The 22,256-nt window shown below is 40.0% G+C and overlaps 1 protein-coding gene across 6 annotated transcripts in view; it reads right to left on the bottom strand.

Moving 5' to 3' along the window:
• The window catches only part of ntrk2a (neurotrophic tyrosine kinase, receptor, type 2a), a 234,727-nt gene extending 218,123 nt beyond the window's left edge, over positions 1-16,604 (bottom strand). For all 6 annotated transcript variants that reach the window (XM_061901553.1, XM_061901563.1, XM_061901580.1 and 3 more), the window contains exons 1-5: positions 16,092-16,604; positions 8,232-8,306; positions 5,589-5,660; positions 3,757-3,825; positions 2,064-2,212 (exon numbers count right to left, since the gene is read on the bottom strand). In XM_061901553.1, the coding sequence (XP_061757537.1) occupies positions 2,064-2,212; positions 3,757-3,825; positions 5,589-5,660; positions 8,232-8,306; positions 16,092-16,363 (637 nt within the window). In that variant the 5' untranslated portion in view covers positions 16,364-16,604. The remainder of the gene's footprint in view (positions 1-2,063; positions 2,213-3,756; positions 3,826-5,588; positions 5,661-8,231; positions 8,307-16,091) is intronic.
• Between the last annotated feature and the right edge of the window lie 5,652 nt (positions 16,605-22,256).

The following is a 22,256-nucleotide window of genomic DNA, read 5'->3' as shown; positions in this document are numbered from 1 at the left end:
TCCTTCTACATGTACAGACCCTTGTGGAAATCACTCATGAATACCTTAAGAGAAGAAAACGCGCGATTGCAGCTATTTGCGATACTACACATCTCAGACGGCAAGAGAACTTTCGAATGTCCGGGTTAGCTGTAATTCTACTTACCGAAAAACTTGGTCCATTTGTCCAAGGAGAGACAACGAGAATGCGGGCTCCCGTGGGCTAGATAAAAAAGTTAGCATGTGCTTTGTATTACTAAGGCCGTCTGTCATGATCTGTGGTCTGGATCATGTTGTTTGTTATTTTCTGTTAGTTTTGGAATCTTTAAGTTCCTGTTTACGCTCCCTTGTTTAGTTACCATGACGACCCATTAGTTTCACCTGCCCCCAGTGTTCGGATCACGCACCTGCTCTAATCAGAGACTATTATTTAAGCCTGTTTTGCCAGTTAGTTGTCTTGGCGACATTGCTAGTTTTCATACGATACCATTGTTCTCGCTGCTCCTTTCATGCTTATTGATCGTTTCATGCCATAGTTCATGCTGCTCGTTTTCATGCCACAGTAAGTCCTGGTTGTTCCATGCCAGAGGCCATGTAAAGTGTTAAGTTTCTATGTTTCTTGCATTAAGTTGTTTTAGTTTGTTAGCTTCTCGTGTGAACAGCACGCTTTTCTTGAGAAAATAAATGTGTTCCGACCTTCACGCCTGGTCCGGAAAAGTTTGTTTGCGTCCTGGGAGAACAATCCTCGCATTAAGCTGTGTAAACCCCCACGTCATGACAGAAACATGATCCAGACCACAGATCGTGACAACGTCAAAGGAAGACGAAGGGAAACATCGAATGCATTTGGACTTGCAAAGCAGACTATTAGTTATTGTCCGCCATGTATGTCGCGGACTCAACGTCTAGGTCCAGAGTATATAAAGTCACCAAAAACGAAAGGACAATCTCCTGACCAGATATCTAAATTCCTAGATTGACTGATGTAAAATGTTCTTAACACATTTTTTTACTTTCACGTGTCCAATAAAGATTTGATTAATTTATGATAGCTCAATACAATAGGGCCCCACAGCACACTGGATTCCAGTTAATTGAAATACCACAACACTGGATATTGTTCGGATAAGTTACATTTAATTGAAGAACTTGCACACAAAGCAACAATGGAGGTGACTATGACATGCGCATTTACCACTCGGCGTCTTTGGTATGACTCGGTCGGGGTTCGAACTAGCAACCTACCGATCTCAGGGCGGACACCCTAACCCAGGCCTGGGCAATTATTTTGACTCGGGGGGCCACATTTAGGGAAAAAAGTGTGTCTGGCGGCCGGTATGTATCTATTTTTAGGAACACTAATACAAAACCTCACATTAATGTCTGATTGAATGTAAAAAACGTTATGACAGACCGCCTTAAAAAACATAATGGAATCTTAAGTTTTTCTATGAACCATAAAACATTGAATATTGACAAAATATGGATGCCGTACCCCCTTTCGATCGACATATTTTACAATCAAGTGAAACGCTACAAAAATGCAACAAACAGTGAAATATGAACGCGAAGGGTACAAAATAAACCCACCTACAATCTGATATATATGATATTGAGCTGCTGTGACATAGATTACCACAGCAACTAATTAGATGACCATTGTAACTAACTAGATTACCATGGTAACTAATACCATTACCATAGTACCTGGTATATCATCCAGAAACGCAGATTCCAACCAGTGAAATACTTTGTATAGTTGAAGACTTACGGTCAATAGAAAACGTGACAGCACATCATAATGAGAGCTACACTTTCCATCTTAAAGATCTAAAAAAATTATTTGGGAAGGTCCGGCGAGCCAGATTGTAAAGCTAAACGGGCCGCATGTGGCCCCGGGCCTTAATTTGACCAGGTCTGATCCAACCACTGGGCCACTGAGTAGGTTGAGTAAGTAGCTGAGTCGGTGGGATTTACCCTGGATAGTGTAGAAGGGGCCTTTGCCTTGGTGGAGTTCTGCGCTCCTTTCAGTACCTAATGGAGTGTCCGGTCATGTAAAGGTGTATGGGTGTGGGTGTCCTCACCACAGTTAGCGAGTATGAGTCGGGACAGCAGGTTGCGTCCTCCTCCGTCATCAATGCAGCGCAGATCCTGAGTGTCTGCTTCTTCTCCCAACCACCGTTTGATCCACATGTTCTCACAGGAGCAGTGCAGAGGGTTTCCTGTCAGGATCCTACACACACACGCACGCACACACACACACACACACACACACACACACACACACATTATTGCAGACAGTCAAGGACAGTGAGAACCGGAGCAAAAATAGACTACAAAATGTTTTTTTTCCGTGTGGGTTAAATGGGAACAAACTGCGGCAAGACAAGTTCGCCTTAATTTTGGAAGAACTTTCTGGAATTGCACACATGATTAACAAAGTGTGAGGTGAATATTGTAAATCAGGGGTGTTAAACGTACGGACCGCGGGCCGGATAAAATGAGTTTGCTAAGTATAAAAATTTACCTGAAATTTTTTAATGAAAGAAACTGCTGTTCTAAATGTGTCCACCGGATGTCACACTAGCAATTATTTGTATATTTTGTAGATAATGCTACATATGTACAGAATAAACCACATGAACTTTGTATGTCAGTCGATCAAACTGTCGTGTTTTATCATTTTCCCTGTTTTATCATTTTTTTTGTGATGTCTGTTTCCTCCAGCTAATTAGTCCTCAGCGAGGGGCGGACAATAAGACACACCTGCAACCAATTTCACCCAGGGAGTATTTAAGCTCGTCACTGACAGCTTGGTCACTGTTTTGTTTGTTTATTCATGGTGTGCACTTCTGCCCCATCGCCTTTAGTTACACTTTTTGGACTTATTAAATTTTCCCTTTTTGTAATTCAACCTTGTCTCCCGTCTCTGCATCCTGGGGTCACCTCCTTGACCAATTCCTAACACAAAGTACATAAATAACATACTGTAATTTGATTTTGATTTAAAAAAAATATATATTTTGACGGATTGAAAAATTAACACCAATGAGTTGACTGATGAACATTATCACATAATTTATTCAGAAAATATAAATAATGACAAAGATAGAATACAATCAACCACAACATGTAAGTAGAAAAAGAAAAAAACATTATGATTTGTACAATTTCAGAATACACTTGTTCTATTTTTAAACAAAAACAAACAATCTGAAGTTGTCTTTATTTTTAAGTTATCGTGCCGTGATTTTACCAGTCCGTCCCACTTGGGAGTAGATATTTCTCCATGTGGCCCCTGATTTAGAATGAGTTTGACACCCCTGCTGTGAATCAACCAATTACCCCTTATATTGTATCACAATCCTGTAGTCGTCGGGTGTGTGGTATACAAAAGTGTCCCTTCTCTAACCAAAACAAAATTGGGATTTACAGGTGTGGCTGTAGGCAACCTCTTGCTTAGTGCATGCACTTTAAAATGAATCTAAGTCAATCAATCAATCAAAGTTTATTTTTATATAGCCCTTAATCCCAAGTGTCTCAAAGACCAGTTGTGCTACTCAGCTGTTGGTGTGAAACTGACAGCTGTTTTAATGCTGACTCGGCTGTCCACTAACATCACGGAAGTTGTCCTTTTTTTTTTGTTGTATAGAAATTATTGATGCCGGCGTTTTGTTTTTTTTCAACATCGCTGTGGGCCAATATTATCCTAGGCAAAATATCGCCATGATATCGCAAGTTAATCGGCGACGCCCACCCTTAAAGGCGACAACTCACAGGTAAGAGATGTTGAGGTGTCTGAATATCGTCCAGGAGAGCGATGACAGGTTGTTATCTTTCAGATTCCTGCAGAGCAAAGGTTTGAGTCATTCATTATCATTGCACTCAGTTCAAGTAAACAGTGCATTTTTTGGATTCAAATTGTGTTCGTCCTCAACTTTAAATTGCAAAGCATATAACCAAGGAAGTTGGCATGTTGTGTAATTTGTAAATAAAAACAGAATACAATGATTTGCAAATCCTTTTTAACTTATATTCAATTGAATAGACTGCAAATACAAGATATTTAATCTTCGAATTGAAAAACATTATTTTTTTTTGCAAATAATCATTAACTTAGAATTTAATGGCAGCAATACATTGTAAAAAAAAGTTAGCACAGGGGCATTTTTACCACTGTGTTACATGGCCTTTCCTTTTAAAAACACTCAGTACATGTTTGGGAAATGAGGAGACACATTTTTGAGCTTTTCAGGTGGAATGATTCCCCATTCTTGCTTGATGTACAGCTTAAGTTGTTCAACAGTCCGGGTTCTCTGTTGTGGTATTTTAGGCTTCATAATGTGCCACACATTTTTAATGGGAGACAGGTCTGGACTACAGGCAGGCCAGTCTAGTACCCGCACTCTTTTACTACAAAGCCACGCTGTTTTAACACGTGGCTTGGCATTGTCTCGCTGAAATAAGCAGGGGCGTCCATGAGAACGTTGCTTGGATGGCAACATATGTTGCTTCAAAACCTGTATGTACATTCCAGCATTAATGGTGCTATCACCGATGTGTAAGTTACCCATGCCTTGGGCACTAATACAACCCCATACCATCACAGATGCTGGCTTTTCAACTTTGCGCCAACAATCCAGATGGTACTTTTCCTCTTTGGTCCGGAGGACACGACGTCCACAGTTTCCAAAAACAATTTGAAATGTGGACTCATCAGACCACAGAACCCTTTACGACTTTGCATCAGTCCATCTTAGATGAGCTCGGGCCCAGCGAAGCCGGCGGCGTTTCTGGGTGTTGTTGATAAATGGCCTTCACTTTGCATAGTAGAGTTTTAACTTGGACTTACAGATGTAGCGACCGACTGTGGTGGTTTTCTGAAGTCTTCCTGAGCCAATGTGTTGACATCCTTTACACACCGATGTCGGTTTTTGATGCATTACCACCTGAGGTAATGCATCAAAAGTCACAGACTTTCAATGTTGGTTTTCGGCCTTGCAGTGATTTCTCCAGATTCTCTGAAACTTTTGATAAGATTACGGACCGTAGATGGTGTAATCCCTAAATTTCTTGCAATAGCTCGTTGAGAAATGCTGTTCTTAAACTGTTCGACAACTTGCTCACGCATATGTTGACAAAGTGGTGACCTTCGCCCCGCTACCTTGTTTGTGAATGACTGAGCATTTCATGGAAGCTGCTTTTATACTCACTCATGGCACCCACCTGTTCCTAATTAGCCTGCTCACCTGTGGGATGTTACAAATAAGTGTTTGATGAGCATTCATCAGCTTTCTCAGTCTTTTTTGCCACTTGTGTCAGCTTTTTTGAAACATGTTGCAGGCATCATATTCCAAATTTGCAAAAAATAATAGTTTTTCAGTTTGAACGTTAAGTATCTTGCTTTTGCATTCCAATCAATTGAATATAAGTTGAAAATGATTTGCAAATCATTGTATTCTGTTTTTATTTACGATTCACACAACGTGCCAATTTCACTGCTTATGGGTTATGTACAAAAAATTATAATAATCATACAGTGCATACTTAAAGTTGAGAAAACAACATTTTCAAGTAGGTTTTATTTGAATAACTGGTTGTGTACTTACAGATACTGCAGTTTGATGTTGTTTTGAAAGGCCAGCTTAGAAACGTACGTCAGCCTGCTGTTGGTCACCGTTCTGACGCCAAGCAAACAAACAAACTCATCAGCAGCTTACGCATCAAAAAAAAGCGTCATATTTATCACATTTGGGCATTAAAATGCTGACAAATCTGTCATTGTCGTTAACCTTCCTGTTTAATATGGAGAAGCCCACTCTCATTCTGTCCAATCTGCAGCTGCCATTTTTCCTTCTGTAACCGGTGCAACATACATATACATACATATACACATATATATATATATATATATATATATATATATATATATATATATATATATATATATATATATATATATATATATATATATATATATATATATATATATATATATATATGTAGGTGTGGGAAAAAAAAATCACAAGACTACTTCATCTCTACAGATCTGTTTCATGAGGGGTTCCCTCATGAAACAGATCTGTAGAGATGAAGTAGTCTTGTGATTTTTTTTTTTTTTTTTCCCACACCTACATATTGCGCTCTACCACGGTATCGAGCACTATTCTCTGGATAATCCTATCAAGACATATATATATATATATATATATATATATATATATATATATATATATATATATATATATAGGAAAAAGGTGTAGAAAAAGGCGTACGCCGATAAGCGGCGTACACCCTGGACAAGTCGCTACCTCATCGCAAGGCACATACATACATATATACACATATATACAAAAAATATATACAGTATATATATATATATATATATCCACATATATATACATATACAGTATATACATACATATATACATATATACATATATACATATATATATATATATATATATATATATATATATATATATATATATATATATATATACATACATATATATACATACATATATATATATATATATATATATATATATATATATATATATATATATATATATATGTATTAGAGATGCGCGGTTTGCGGTCACAACCGCGGAGTCCGCGGATAAACCGGGGGTCGGGCGGGTGACATGACGAAAAAATAGATTTTAAATAGATTCGGGCGGGTGGCGGTTGAACCAATTCGGAATTATATATTGTAATAATCCCAGGAATGTAGGCTCATAAAACTTCTTCGTTTGTCTTGTCTTTATTGCACAAGATGTAATACAACCACACAACAGCTCTCATGGCTCTAACGCTTTTCCCGATACAATGCAAACTCTCACTTCTTGTCGATAACGTCACTTCCCTATCTCTTCCGGAAGTCCCGCCCCCCAGCCAAAGTCATTGGCTAACACCCCGTAGCCAGCCGCTACATTATACATAGTTAAATGTTATGTTGAAGAGGTTCATTTAGCCTACTGACGTGTATTTATAAATGGTTGATTTATATAGGCTAGTAGGTAAAGTGTTGTACCTGACAACTCTTGATGGTACAATCCATAGATCACGTCACAGACAAGGTCACGCTAACATCACATGACACCTCTGATGAAGGCTGCAGAAGCAAAGTAGCCCAAACTTGTCAGGTACAACACTTTACCTTACTAGCCTATAGAAATCAACCATTTTTAAATAGTTAAATGTTGTTACCCACAAACGAAAAACGAACAGCACTCTTTGAAACAGTATGTGGGCATGCTTTTATTTTGAAGCGTTTCGTTTGCTCTGTCGATGTATGTAAGGAAGCTACTTCCGGGTATGGCCAACGAGGTATTTGTCATTTGTTGGTATTTTACTTGGTAAAATGTTTCATCCACATGCTGTGCATGTTATTATTTTTACGTTTCTAACCTGCTTTATTTATTAAAGTTTTCACGGTGAATTTGAAGGGAAAGTAAGCCTTCAAATAAATCAGTTCAAGAAAGCCATTGTGTCTGTGCTATTTGGAGGGAGTTACACTTTCTAAGCTCACTAATGCCTTGCATCGTCTGTATTAGATATATAACAACTGGCGGGTGGCGGGTTGTCGTGGCTTTGATGAAATGTCGGTTCGGGTGAATTGCGGGTGGATGACGACTTTAGTGATGCGGTTGCGGATGATATAATTGCCTATCCGCGCATCTCTAATATGTATATATACATACATGTATATATATATATATATATATATATATATATATATATATATATATATATATATTTATTTATTAACCCAATGTGGCCCCCAAGTCAAAAAGTTTGCACTTACAAAGATGGATGGTTTAGCAAGTATGAATAGTTTTAGTTGTATTGTAAAACTTACAAAACTTTCCTGGAGTGATGAATGAAGAAACCATATGAGTAAATACGTTATGGACGCCTAAAGAACGGGACGGCATTTGTACTTCCAGTTCAAAGCACTTAACTGAAGGAACTACTCTAGACGTTCACCCTGCTGCACCTGATGATGCCATAGCACAAACAATAACACACATTTTCACTGTCTTTGTTTCTGTTTAATGTAAACTACTTGTATTGTGGCCATTAGCGAAGAAAAATCCATAAATTAGCCGCACCGCTTTATAAACCGCGGGGTTCAAAGCCTAGGGAAAATGTGGCGGAAATTACGCTGATAGATATACTGCATTTAAAAAAAACACAATTGTATTATAATGGTCTCGTTATATTGTGGCATGCTGTAGGAGACTCACAGGTTTCTGAGGTTCTTGTAGTAGTGCAGGTCTTTGTCGTTGATGGAGGAGAAGCTGCTCTGGTTGGCGATGTAGCTGTCAGAAGATACCAGATGCGTGTGTCAGACAGCTCGTTTGTTAAACCCAGCGGCAAGAAAATAACAGAACAAAAAAAACACAATCCGGAGTGACACAAAGCAGCTATGATAAAGCCATATAATTGCGCCTCTATAAGCACATACCCTAAACACACACAAAAAAATTTATTTTTAAAGAAAAGGCTCTGAGTCGGTGCTTGTCTAGAAGGTTAATGGAGGACAGTAGGTATTTTTTTTATTTATTACTACATTTAAAGTAAGGACAGACATTCTGAAAGAAACAACGTTGTAAACAATGTAAATAAGTCCTCTTATTTTAACACTAGATGTGACACTAGTTTAACCGATCAAAAAGATCTGATCAGAAATGTTAATGGAGACGAGCTGTACAAAATGCTGTAGACGACCACAACGTATTCCAGTATTTCGCTGTTTAAGCGGTTGAGTAAAAATGTGGTTAGTTACAGTTGGACTAATCAAATTGACCAATGCTCTGGAACGAACACAAGGCCGATGTACTTTGGTGCCATCTAATGCATGAACTCAAATATTCTCTCCAAGTACAATAACTTTAAAGACAAATTGAAAGTATGGATATGAAAAGTAGTTTTCTCAGCCAAAGTAATGTATTAGCGGAGAGTCACAAAATATTGGCATTAACAAAAAGGGGTTTAGTTTAGTTTAGTTTATTAAGGATCCCCGTTCGTCTACACTGCAGTGGAGACTTTTTTTGCTGGTATCTAGGCAAAAAAAAAAAAAAAAAATCACAAAATCACAAAACAAAAGATTACAATACAGTCCAACATGATCAATAATAACATTTTGTAATAGAAAAATAGTAACGAAAAAAAATAAAATAAAAATCATTAAATCAATTATCCATCCATCCATTTCCTACCGCGTATTCCCTTTGGGGTGGCAGGGGGCACTGGTGACTATTTCAGCTAAAATTGGGCGAAAGGCTGGGTACACCCTGGACAAGTCACCACCTCATCGCAGAATCAATCAGTTAATCAATGTTTATTTATATAGCCCTAAATCTTTAGTGTCTCAAAGGGTTGCATAAGCCACAACGATATCCGCGGATCAGCGCTCACATAAGGGCAAGGAAGAACTCACAACCCAGTGCGATGTCAATGAGAATGACTATGAGAAACCTTGGAGAGGACCGCAAATGTGGGTAAACCCCCCCCCCCCAACCCCCCCATTTCTAGGTCTCTCCTAGTTGGAGTGGGTATGACATAATATTGTTAAAGTCCAAATAAAATACAACTTGGAGTTTACATAATAATCTTCATACAAAACATAAAAAAAAGGGATTTTAAAAAATTGATGTATATTTTTTGCAAAAATAAAACATAGAACCAAAGGCCTACAATATACACATTAACATACCAAGGACAAACAATATTCTAAGTGACGGGAAAAAGTACCACGATGAATAAAATATGACATGAAGTACATACAAAATCGAGATAATATCAATATAAAAACAATAACCAGACACAAGAATTGATTTAAGCAAAAAAATAAGTCAAAAGAAGATAAATGAACCAGTCATGACATTAGGTACAACTAGAGATGTCCGATAATGGCTTTTTTGCCGATATCCCATATTCCGATATCGTCCAACTCTTAATTACTAATTCCGATATCAACCAATACCGATATATGCAGTCGTGGAATTAACACATTATTATGGCTAATTTTGTTGTGATGCCCCGCTGGATGCATAAACAATGTAACAACGTTTTTCAAAATAAATCAACTCAAGTTATGGGGGGAAAAAAAATGCCAACATGGCCCTGCCATATTTATTATTGAAGTCACAGAGTGCATTTTTTTTTTTTAACATGCCTCAAAACAGCAGCTTGGAATTTTGGACATGCTCTCCCTGAGAGACACCGTAAAGAGAGGTTGAAGCGGGCGGGGTTGAGGTGGGGAAGTTAGCGGGGGTGTATATTGTAGCGTTCCGGAAGAGTTAGTGCTGCAAGGGATTCTGGGTATTTGTTCTGTTGTGTTACGGTGCGGATGTTCTCCCGAAATGTGTTTGTCATTCTTGTTTGGTGTGGGTTCACAGTGTGGCGCATATTTGTAACAGTGTTCAGTTCAGTTTATTTTCAGTCTAACAAAAACATATTCAAACATAGATCACGATTCAAAAATGAATAACATGACTGAAACAGGCAGAAGCAAAAAAGCTTATATGCCCAACATAAATTTTTTACATTCAATTAAGTTACCTTTTCTAATAATTCTGCAACACAAAAAGAAATATAGTCATTCAGCATCCACATTCAGGCTGCCCCCCAACAAATAATACAAAAATATGTACCTACACACATACACTTTTCTGTAAATTGATAAACATACATACCTTCTAAATACAACATTTAACCAAACAAACATAAATTTCTAGTTCACATAACTTTTTAAAATACATTGTGACATGTTCTTTTTGAAATTAAATACTGAGTCACTCATTTTTATTTCTTTACCAACAGAATTCCACAAATTAACACCGAGAACAGATAAACATCTACGTTTAACAACTAATCTTGCTTTTGGTAAAATAAACTTAGATTCATCTCTTAGATTGTATTTGCTGGTCTGTAGAGAGAAGTATTTTTGAATTCCTTCTGGAAGAGTATTTATTTTTGCTTTGAACATTATCTGTGTTATTTTATAATAAACAATATCTTGAAATTTCATAAGTTTTGATTTAACAAATAATGGATGGGTATGGTCATAATATCCTGCTTTGTTTATTAGCCGTACAGTTTTTTTTTGCAGCAAAACAATATCATTAGTTATGGTTTTAAAAGTGGTTCCCCAGAGTTCTACACAGTATGTCATGTATGGAAGTATCAAAGTATAATAAATTGTTAACAAAGAATTATAATTAAGTAATTCTTTAGTTTTATACAAAACACCAAGTGTTTTTGATATTTTTGTTTTTATATAATTTACGTGTTGTCTCCATGATCATTTATAATCAATTATAACTCCCAAAAACTTAGTATCAAAGACACGCTCAATTTTATCTCCATTTATTTTAATATTTACTTCCTTAGATACCTCAGTTTTGTTAAAGTTGTTTATACGGCCACTCTCATTGTCACCTGTATGGCTGTTGACCAAGTATGAGTTGCCTTCCCTTGTGTGTGTGCGAAAAGCCGACAATATAAGGTGACATGCAAAGGAAGTGCCTTTAAGGTTAATTGGCACTCTGTATTTCTCACTACGTTCGTGTACACAGTGGCATTTTAAAAAGTCATAAATGTTACTTTTTGAAACAATACCGACAATTTTGAAACTGATAATTTCCGATATTAAATTTTAAAGCATTTATCGGCCGATAACATCGGCAATCCGATATTATCGGACATCCCTATGTACAACCCTTTCACTTCCGTTCCGATACCAAGATTGGAGCCCTGAGTATTGGCTGATACACCGACGTTATACATATCAGCACGAATCAAGATACATATTTGTATTACTTTGTTCGAAAAGGCCTGGTCAGGTGTAATGAGTCAGAGAACAATGGCCAGGTATTAACCGTCGAAAATGGACTTATGCCGTATTTCAAGTAAAGTGGAGTGTTAATTTGTTTGATGCAGACACGTGTGTTACTGGGTGCTTTCTAAGAAGCGTATATACCTACAACAATAATCATGTTTACATTGACAAATGCGGTGCTGTAGACTGCAATTAAGGACACGTATTACATATGGCTAGCTTGTGTCCTATTGTGTGCTAGCTCCTAGAACCCTGTTTTTTTCTTTACTAAAATACCAAAAAGGATCGACATTGTTTGCTTATTAAAAGACATTTAGAGGTTCATTTTTTTATTACTTTGTTTGAAAAGGCTTGATCAAGTGTAATGAGTCAGAGAACAATGGTAGGTATTAACCGTGTAGAATGGACTTATGTGTTCATTTGTTTTTGCTGCAATAAAACAATAATAATTACCTCACCACTTTCTCATGGACTCCAAATCATTATTAAAGATAACGTCTGGGCTGGTTTCTGCACTTTCTTGTGACACACTTCCTCGACTTTAGAATGCGAGCGCATGCCTTATAACCAACGCTGATACAGTTAAGCTAAGCTCATAACGCAGTAAGTTGAATGATGCAGACACGTTTGTTACTGGATGCTTTCTAACAAGCTTAAATACCTTGGAGACATACACAATAATCATCTTTCCATTGACTGCAATATTGTTCAATTAAGGACACTTATTACATATGGCAAGCTTGAACTTTGCTTGTATCGGAGCGCTTATGTCGGAGGTTTTTACATGCAAGCCGATACCATCCGCTGATATCAATATCAGACCGGGACACCCCAATTAAAAGCAACCTCCTGCTTTATGTGTTTTGTATTAACTCCACATTTATCTAACAATACATAGGCTTTAAAATGTCTTTTACGCTCCTATTGAGCGCTATAGATGCTTTTTGAGCACTTTGCTCCTTACCAACATTGGTTCTGTTGCTGCTGTGTGGCGCAATAATACAATAATAAAATAATAATTACCTTCCACTTTCTCATGGACTCCAAATCATTATTAAAGATAACGTCTTGGCTGTTTTTTGCACTTTCTCGTGACATACATCCTCGACTTTAGAATGCGAGTGCATGCCTTATAACCAACGCTGATACAGTTAAGTTAAGCTCATAACGCAGTAAGTTGAATGATGCAGACACGTTTTTTACTGGATGGTTTCTAACAAGCGTATATACCTTGGAGACATATGCACTAATAATCATGTATACATTGACTGCAATATTGTTCAATTAAGGACACTTATTACATATGGCAAGCTCGAACTTTGCTTGTATCGGAGCGCTTATGTCGGAGGTTTTTACATGCAAGCCGATACCATCTGCTGATATCAATATCAGACCGGGACACCCCAATTAAAGGCAACCTCCTGCTTCATGTGGTTTGTATGAACTCCACATTTATCTGACAACACATACGCTTTAAAATGTATTTTATGCTCATATTGAGCGCTATAAATGCTGTTTGAGCACTTTGCTCCTTACCAACATTGGTTCTGTTGCTGCTGTGTGGCGCAATAACACAATAATAATTACCTTCCACTTTTTCATGGACTCCAAATCATTATTAGAGATAACGTCTTGGCTGTTTTTTGCACTTTCTTGTGACATGCTTCCCCGACTTTAGACTGCGAGTGCATGCCTTATAACCAACGCTGATACAGTTAAGTTAAGCTCATAACGCAGTAAGTTGAATGACGCAGACACGTTTGTTACTGGATGCTTTCTCACTTTCTCAAATCTTGCTTCCTCGACTTTAGAATGCGAGCGTGTGCCTTATAACCAACGCTGATACGCAGTAAGCACATAACCCAGTAGGTTGAATGATGCAGACACGTTTGTTACTGGATGCTTTCAAACAAGCGTATATAGCTTGGAGACATACGCAATAATAATCATTTTACATTGACTGCAATATTGTTCAAATAAGGACACTTATTACATGTGGCAAGCTTGAACTTTTCTTGTATCGGAGCGCTTATGTCGGAGGTTTTTACATGCAAGCTGATACCATCCGCTGATATCAATATCAGACCGGGACACCCCAATTAAAGGCAACCTCCTGCTTTATGTGTTTTGTATTAACTCCACATTTATCTAAACAATACATACGCTTTAAAATGTATTTTACGCTCCTATTGAGCGCTATAAACGCTACTTGAGCACTTTGCTCCTTACCAACATTGGTTCTGTTACTGCTGTGTGGCGCAATAATACAATAAAAATTACATTACACTTTCTCATGGACTCCGAATCATTATTAGAGATAACGTCTCGGCTGTTTTTGCACTTTCTCGTGACATGCTTCCTCGACTTTAGACTGCGAGTGCATGCCTTATAACCAACGCTGATACAGTTAAGTTAAGCTCATAACGCAGTAAGTTGAATGACGCAGACACGTTTGTTACTGGATGCTTTCTCGGCTGTTTTTGCACTTTCTTGTGACACGCTTCCTCAACTTTAGACTGTGAATGCATGCTTTATAACCAACGCTGATACAGTTAAGTTAAGCTCATCATGCAGTAACTTCTATAATGCACACACGTTGGTTACTGGATGATTCCTCGACTTTAGACTGCGAGCGCATGCCTTATAACCAACGCTGATACAGTTAAGTTAAGCTCATAACGCAGTAAGTTGAATGATGCAGACACGTTTGTTACTGGATGCTTTCTAACAAGCGTATATACCTTGGAGACATACGCAAAAATAGTCGTGTTTACATTTACAAATGTAAACATGACTGATAGTCCTGTTTACATTGACAAATGTAAACATGACTAATAATAATTACCACCCACTTTCTCATGGACTCCAAATCATTATTAAAGATAACATCTCTGCTGTTTTTATCACTTTCTTGTGACATGCTTCCTTGACTTTAGAATGTGAGTTAACGCTAATACAGTTTATGGTCAATGTTACTTGTCATGCATTTAAAATAATTTTTGGACTTAGACAAACTTCATTGATCCACAAGGAAAGTTACAAAGGATGGAAAGGGTACGGATGGAAAGGATAATGCAAGTATAACGTAGACTAAAAATGTACCGTGGTAGCAATATAAAATAGAGAATATATTTAATATTTACATAATATATAAACAGCACATAAAATATTATTATATTATATTATATTTTATTTAATATATACAATATTTAACAAATCCCAATATTACAGTAGATGTAACCGCTCAAGTATGAACAATATCAAAAAAAATGTATCACTTTAAAGTAAAAATACTACATAATTCTCATTGAATAGACCACATTCACACCCAGCTTATCAAGAGTTCTAACTATGTCTTCCTTTTTTTTCTTCTTTATCCTGCACAGCCGTGAGTAGTGTGTGTGTTTTCCTCGTGAGTAGTGTGTGTGTTTTCCTCAAGCGACACACTCGGGAAGCATTTCAGCAGTAGTGCTCATTTAAAAAAAAAATGATTGGGGAGGGTAAAAAAAAAAAAAAAAGCACCCAAGGACCAACCAAGGCCACAGATTGGCCTTTATCTGACCAAAAGGAAAAAAGTGACCATCAACAAGGTTGCATGTCTCCTTTTGCCAAGTTAAGTTTCCATCTCGATCCTTTATTTCTTTTCAACATGTCGGATGACGAGACATGTTGTTAGTATGATCAATCCATGTTTATTTATACATCGCCCTAAATCACAAGTGTCTCAAAGGGCTGCACAAGCCGCCACGACATTCTCGGTTCGTATCCCACATCAGGGCAAGGAAAAACTTCACTGATCATTTTGGATAGGCAGCTGACACCCGCTGAGAAAATCACTTGCAAAATGGATTTTTTTTTTTCTCTCTGCTTGTGTGCTTCATAAATAGACAATCACGGTCGTGTGTGTGTGTGTGTGTGTGTGTGTGTGTGTGTGTGTGTGTGTGTGTGTGTGTGTGTGTGTGTGTGTGTGTGTGTGTGTGCGTGTGTGTGTGTGTGTGTGTGTGTGTGTAGATTTGGACAATGCTGTGTGCACATGCACATGCACGCTGGCCTTTCTCCATTTATAAGGCTTTACCAATTATATTCCTGCCAGGTGCCATATAATTAAATGCAGAAATGAAAGGAAAACAATGCTTGAGGTGGTGTAAATGTGTTATGGATGGATGAGTTGTGGTTATCAGCTGCAGACATCAGCTGTCATGGAGGAGATCTGGATGAATATTGGTATAAAATAAGAAAAAAATTAAAAGAAGGCACTCACATGTCGGTGATGTTCTCCATCTCCGCCTCGCTCTGCAGGATGGGGAAGGCGTTGATGCCCCTCTCCGGATCCACGCAGGAGATCCTGGTGCTGCTGCAGGTGCATGAGGGCGGGCATGCCTCGGAGGACAGCCACGGGTCCCCGGAGCCTGTCGCCATCCCCGCCAGCATCAGCCAGCAGCTCCACGTCCAAGTCCGCCACCGCCCGCGACTCGTCCTCCGCGACGACGGAGGCTCGCCGCCGCCGCCGCCGCCGGCTCCCAGTGCGCTCATGTCGGGTGCAGGATCTCAGCCGAGGCGCGCCGGAGCAGCCACCGCGCGGCTTGAGCCCAGGGGTCGGCTGCCAATCAAGAGGGGGACGACGATGAGGAGGAGGAGGATGAGAAGGAGGAGGAGGAGGAGTGCAGCACGTTTGGCAGGACTGAGAAGGTATGAAGGGAAAAAACAATAAAATGTCCTGTTTGCTCCTCTTCCAGCTTCTTGTGAAATCCTCAACCGGCAGCAGAAATCACAATGTCACACTGCGTGGATCGTGCCAAGCCTCTCTCTCTCTCTCTCTCTCTCTCCCTCTCTCTCTCTCTCTCTCTCTCTCTCTCTCTCTCTCTCTCTCTATCTTTCTCTCTCTCTCTCCCTCCCTCCCTCCCTCCCTCTCCCTCTCTCTGAAAGGGTTAACATTTCTTTGCATTTGTGTTGTGAAGGAAGAATGTCCTTGTCAGACATCACATAGGAGGAGGAGGGAGGGAGGGAGGGAGGGTTGCAATGGTGCGCCTTTTTCTCCAAACTGAGGTTTGTGAACCAAAATGGGTTGTTTTTAGGACCTATTATTCAGTCACCTGACTCTCGCCAGATCCTTGTAGAAACCCCGTTTCCATATGAGTTGGGAAATTGTGTTAGATGTAAATATAAACGGAACACAATGATTTGAAAATCCTTTTCAACCCATCCATATTCAGTTGAAAATGCTACAAAGACAACATATTTGATGTTCAAAAACATTTTTTTTTTCCCCAAAAAATCATTAACTTTAGAATTTGATGCCAGCAATATGTGACAAAGAAGCTGGGAAAGGTGGAAAAAGGTGGGAAAAAAACTGATAAAGTTGAGGAATGCTCATCAAACACTTATTTGGAACATCCCACAGGTGTGCAGGCTAATTGGGAACAGGTGGGAGCCATGATTGGATATAAGAACAGCTTCCCAAAAAATGCTCAGTCTTTCACAAGAAAGGATGGGGCGAGGTACACCCCTTTGTCCACAACTGTGTGAGCAAATAGTCAAACAGTTTAAGAACATCCATCCATCCATTTTCTACCGCTTATTCCCTTTTGGGGTCGCGGGGGGCGCTGGCGCCTATCTCAGCTACAATCGGGCAGAAGGCGGGGTACACCCTGGACAAGTTGCCACCTCATCGCAGGGCCAACACAGATAGACAGACTACATTCAAGAACAAATTTTCTCAAAGTGCAATTGCAAGAAATTTAGGGATTTCAACAGCTACGGTCCATAATATCATCAAAAGGTTCAGAGAATCTGGAGAAATCACTCCACGTATGCAGCATGGCCGGAAACCAACATTGAATGACCGTGACCTTCTATCCCTCAGACGGCACTGTATCAAAAACCGACATCAATCTCTAAAGGATATCACCACATGGGCTCAGGAACACTTCCGAACACCACTGTCACTAAATACAGTTTGTCGCTACATCTGTAAGTGCAAGTTAAAGTTCTATTATGCAAAGTGAAAACCATTTATCAACAACATCCAGAAACGCCGCCGGCTTCTCTGGGCCCGAAATCATCCAAGATGGACTGTGGAAAGTGCAAAGTGGAAAAGTGTTCTGTGGTCTGACGAGCCCACATTTCAAATTGTTTTTGGAAATATTTGACATCGTGTCATCCGGACCAAAGGGGAAGCGAACCATCCAGACTGTTATCGAAGCAAAGTTCAAAAGCCAGCACCTGTGATGGTATGGGGGTGTATTAGTGCTCAAGGCATGGGTAACTTACACATCTGTGAAGGCACCAATAATGCTGAAAGGTACATACAGGTTTTGGAAAAACATATGCTTTCATCTACGCACCGTCTTTTTCATGGACGCCCCTGCTTATTTCAGCAAGACAATGCCAAGCCACATTCAGCATGTTACAACAGCGTGGCTTTGTAAAAAAAAGAGTGCGGGTACTTACTGGCCCGCCTGTAGTCCAGACCTGTCTCCCATCGAAAATGTGAGGCGCATTATGAAGCGTAAAATACGACAGCGTTGTACAACTGAAGCTCTACATAAAACAAGAATGGGAAAGAATTCCACTTTCAAAGCTTCAAAAGTTAGTTTCCTCAGTTCCCAAACGTTTATTGAGTGTTGTTCAAAGAAAAGGTGATGTAACACAGTGGTGGACATGCCCTTTCCCAACTACTTTGGCACGTGTTGCAGCCATGGAATTCCAAGTTATTTATTATTTGCAAATAAAAAATTAAGTTTATGAGTTTGAACATTAAATATATTGTCTTTGTTGTGCATTCAATTGAATATGGGTTGAAAATGATTTGCAAATCATTGTATTCCGTTTATATTTACATCTAAGACAATTTCCCAACTCATATGGAAACAGGGTTTGTAGTTCGCTGAGCTCCACACAAGGGTCTGGGATCGAGGGCGATGCAACCTCCTTCAAGACAGCAAAAAAAATGAACCAATCAGTATCGCGTGCGGGATTTCGCAGATGTAACGTAGCACCGAAGGGACTGTTTGATTCAAACGACAATGGCGGCACGGAGCGAGGAGTCTTGTGCTGACATTGATTCTGCTATTGCAACTGTTTTGTTGAATCCATCCATCCATATATTTTCTACCGCTTATTCCGTTAGGGGGTGGCGAGGGGCGCTGGAGCCTATCTCAGTTACAATCGGCCGGAAGGCAGCGTACACCCTGGACCAGTCGCAACCTCATCGCAGGGCCAACACAGAGACAGACACATTCACACTCACATTCACACACTAGGGCCAATCAACCTATCCCGAGGTGCATGTATCGAATATTAATTATTTAACCCATGTGTAATGTTCATATTGTTGTTACTCAGCCGGTGTTTGTGGGCCTGATGGACCCGTTGTAGGGAGGCATTCGGGTGGCATCCTGACCAGATGCCCGAACCACCTCATGTGGCTCCTCTTCATGTGGAATATCAGTGGGTTTACTTTGAGCTCCCCCCGGATGGCAGAGCTTCTCACCCTATCTCTAAGGCGACAGAAGCTCATTTCGGCCGCTTGTACCCGTGATCTCGTCCTTTTGATCATAACCCAAAGTTCATGACCATAGGTAAGGATGGGAACGTAAAGCGACCGGTAAATTGAGAGCTTTGCCTTCCGGCTCAGCTCCTTCCTCACCACAACGGATCGATACAGCGTCCGCATCACTGAAGAGGCCGCACCGATCCGCCTGTCGATCTCACGATCCACTCTTCCCTCACTCGTGAACAAGACTCCGAGGTACTTGAACTCCTCCACTTGGGGCAAGATTTCCTACCCAACCCGGAGATGGCACTCCACCCTTTTCGGGGCGAGAACCATGGACTCGGACTTGGAGGTGCTGATTCTCATCCCAGTCGCTTCACACCCCTGAAATCTGGATGAAATGTGCGAGAAAATGAGAGCAGACATTATGTGCGCGTGCGTGCGTGGTACACAGAGGTTTACCTTATCTTAATAAACATCTGTTCTGTAATTTAACGTAAAAGTGTTTGATTGTGAGGCATTAAAACCCACAAAATGCAACGGGTCCATAAGACCCACAAACCTTGGCTGAGTAACAACAATATGAACATTACACAAGGGTTAAAGAATTAATATTCGATAGTAACAACAATATGAACGTTGCACGGAAAATTTCCCTGCCCGTTTCTGCATCCCACAGAGATTCTTCTTTTGTATTTCTGCACCTGCCGTTCCCACACAAGGTTGCAACATTGTTTGTCAAGACTGTCTGCTCTCATTTTCTCGCACATTTGACCCTCTGATGTTCTGTGTACCTACACTCTGTCCTCCTCCTCTCCAGGCCCGCTATCTGTCTGTGTGTGTGTGCTGTCTGTGTGTGTGTGCTGTCTGTGTGTGTGTGTGTGTGTGTGTGTGTGTGTGTGTGTGTGTGTGTGTGTGTGTGTGTGTGTGTGTGTGTGTGTGTGTGTGTGTGTGTGTGTGTGTGTGTGTGTGTGTGTGTGTGTGTGTGTGTTGTACACAGAACATCAATTTCTACACTTCTATTAGCCAGTGGACCCGGACATCTTACATGTAATAGAAATGTGTAGGGAGGGGTGTATATGGTATGTTGTCATTAAATATATATTCTGATATATGTTCTTCACAGAAAATGAGCCAAATTCAGTGAGTCTCAGTTTGAAAAATTAATTAATTGTATCATTTTTCTTTTAATAAAAAATGAAAACGGATCCCACCGACTCGAACATCCACACAAGGGAAACATGAACTCTGTCCTTATCCAATATGTTGGCTGTTCTCATTTGGATTTGCCAGCATCACGGGTTGATTTTGATGTGAGTGGTTGAAGTAGCACGTCATTCAAGATAACAGACGAGTGGTTTATCCAATCACATACAAGGATTTATTTAATTTTTTTACAAGGCCACACCTTCTGAAATACATCTTCTACTGAGAAGTCCCAGATCCTTGTGTAGAGCTCAGCCAACTACAAGGATCTGGCGAGTGTCAGGCTAAGTATTCAGCGGCGGGCCGTGCGTATCGCGCCTCGGCCTTCAGTGATGTTTGACTTCAATGATTACCTCTCAAAATACCAACATTTATGTCACCACATGATCATTGCTGGAGAAATACTATACAGGAACACACTTACTGGACATTCAGTCACATTAACAGTGTGCAAAACAGGTTATTTTCTGGCGCATTTAAAAATCAATAAACCCGCATCTGTCACGGCGCGGGCTCGAACCCGCTTTTCTCCGGCAGCTGGGTCTGCCAGCACCTCTGTTGGCAGCACGCCGAGACACGCTCCTGTCACAGCCTTGCAGGCATGTGGGTGATCAGCAATCTGCACACCTGGGACTGATATGGGGGGGCTGTATAAAAACCTGTGGACCCAAGGATCCTGGCCAGAACTTAGTCTTCTGTACAATAAGCCAATAACCCAGCTTGATTCTCTCTCTCTGTCTCTCTCTCTCTGCCTTCATCCTCGCCTGATTGAGGTGTGCGCCTCGACTTCCCATTTGGACTTTGGACTGCCACCCTCGATCCTTGACCCCTCGCATGGACACGGACTCTGACGCCTCTCTCTTGCCCTGGATCATCTGCCTGCCCTCGGACTGCCTTCCTGCCTTGTTTCTCCTCTCGCCCAACACATCACGTTAATACACAACAATCAATCATACACATAGTAAAGCACACATGCACCCCTCGTGGATTAGTCACACTCCCTTCTCTTGTTTAGTTTATATTATCATTGTCTGATTATTATATATGTATATTGTTTATATATATAATCAATCATAGAGCTATTCCGTCCCCTTGTGTCTGTGCCGTCAACTCCCTCCAACCATAACAGCATCAGTAATTAAAACATATCTTATGTGGTACTGGCAAAAAAATGTTTGCAAAAAAGATATTAAACGTGAAAAAATGAAGAAACAAATTGGTAGAACCCATTTGACGCCGACTCAGTCAGTGGTGCCGCTCGTTGTGTGGCGGGCATTTCCCTATTTCATCGCTGGGACAGCCGAGCTAGCTTCCGGGGTAGGATAACATCGTCTAACAAGATGTAGTTTGTCTTTAAATATCCTTCTTGAAAATGACCTTGCAAATATATATGGTGTCTTGTCTAATCATAAAGGAGGCAGACAAGGTGTGTTGGCTGAGTTCTTAAAGTTTACTCCACAAGCTGCTCATCAATAACATGTCTACATTCAACAACCTATATGGGGCTACTGCATGCGCTTCTCTACTATGGCATGCTGGGCAATGGAGTTCTTATGTTACTTAGGTCATAACTAGGGCTGCCTTAGGCTATCGAGAAGGCCTTACTGACAACAACGCGTGATCTAATTGGCTATCGCAACTGTCTGTCAAATGTTTGTGTTCGTTTACTTACAGTGCACTGACCTGGGCAGATTTGGTACAGCGTGGCAACATAAGCTATCTGAA

Source organism: Nerophis ophidion, linkage group LG01, assembly GCF_033978795.1.
Source record: "Nerophis ophidion isolate RoL-2023_Sa linkage group LG01, RoL_Noph_v1.0, whole genome shotgun sequence".
In the NCBI taxonomy this organism is placed as follows: Eukaryota; Metazoa; Chordata; class Actinopteri; order Syngnathiformes; family Syngnathidae; genus Nerophis; species Nerophis ophidion.
Note: the sequence above shows the minus strand (reverse complement) of the source record. Positions and strands in the feature narration are given on the sequence as shown.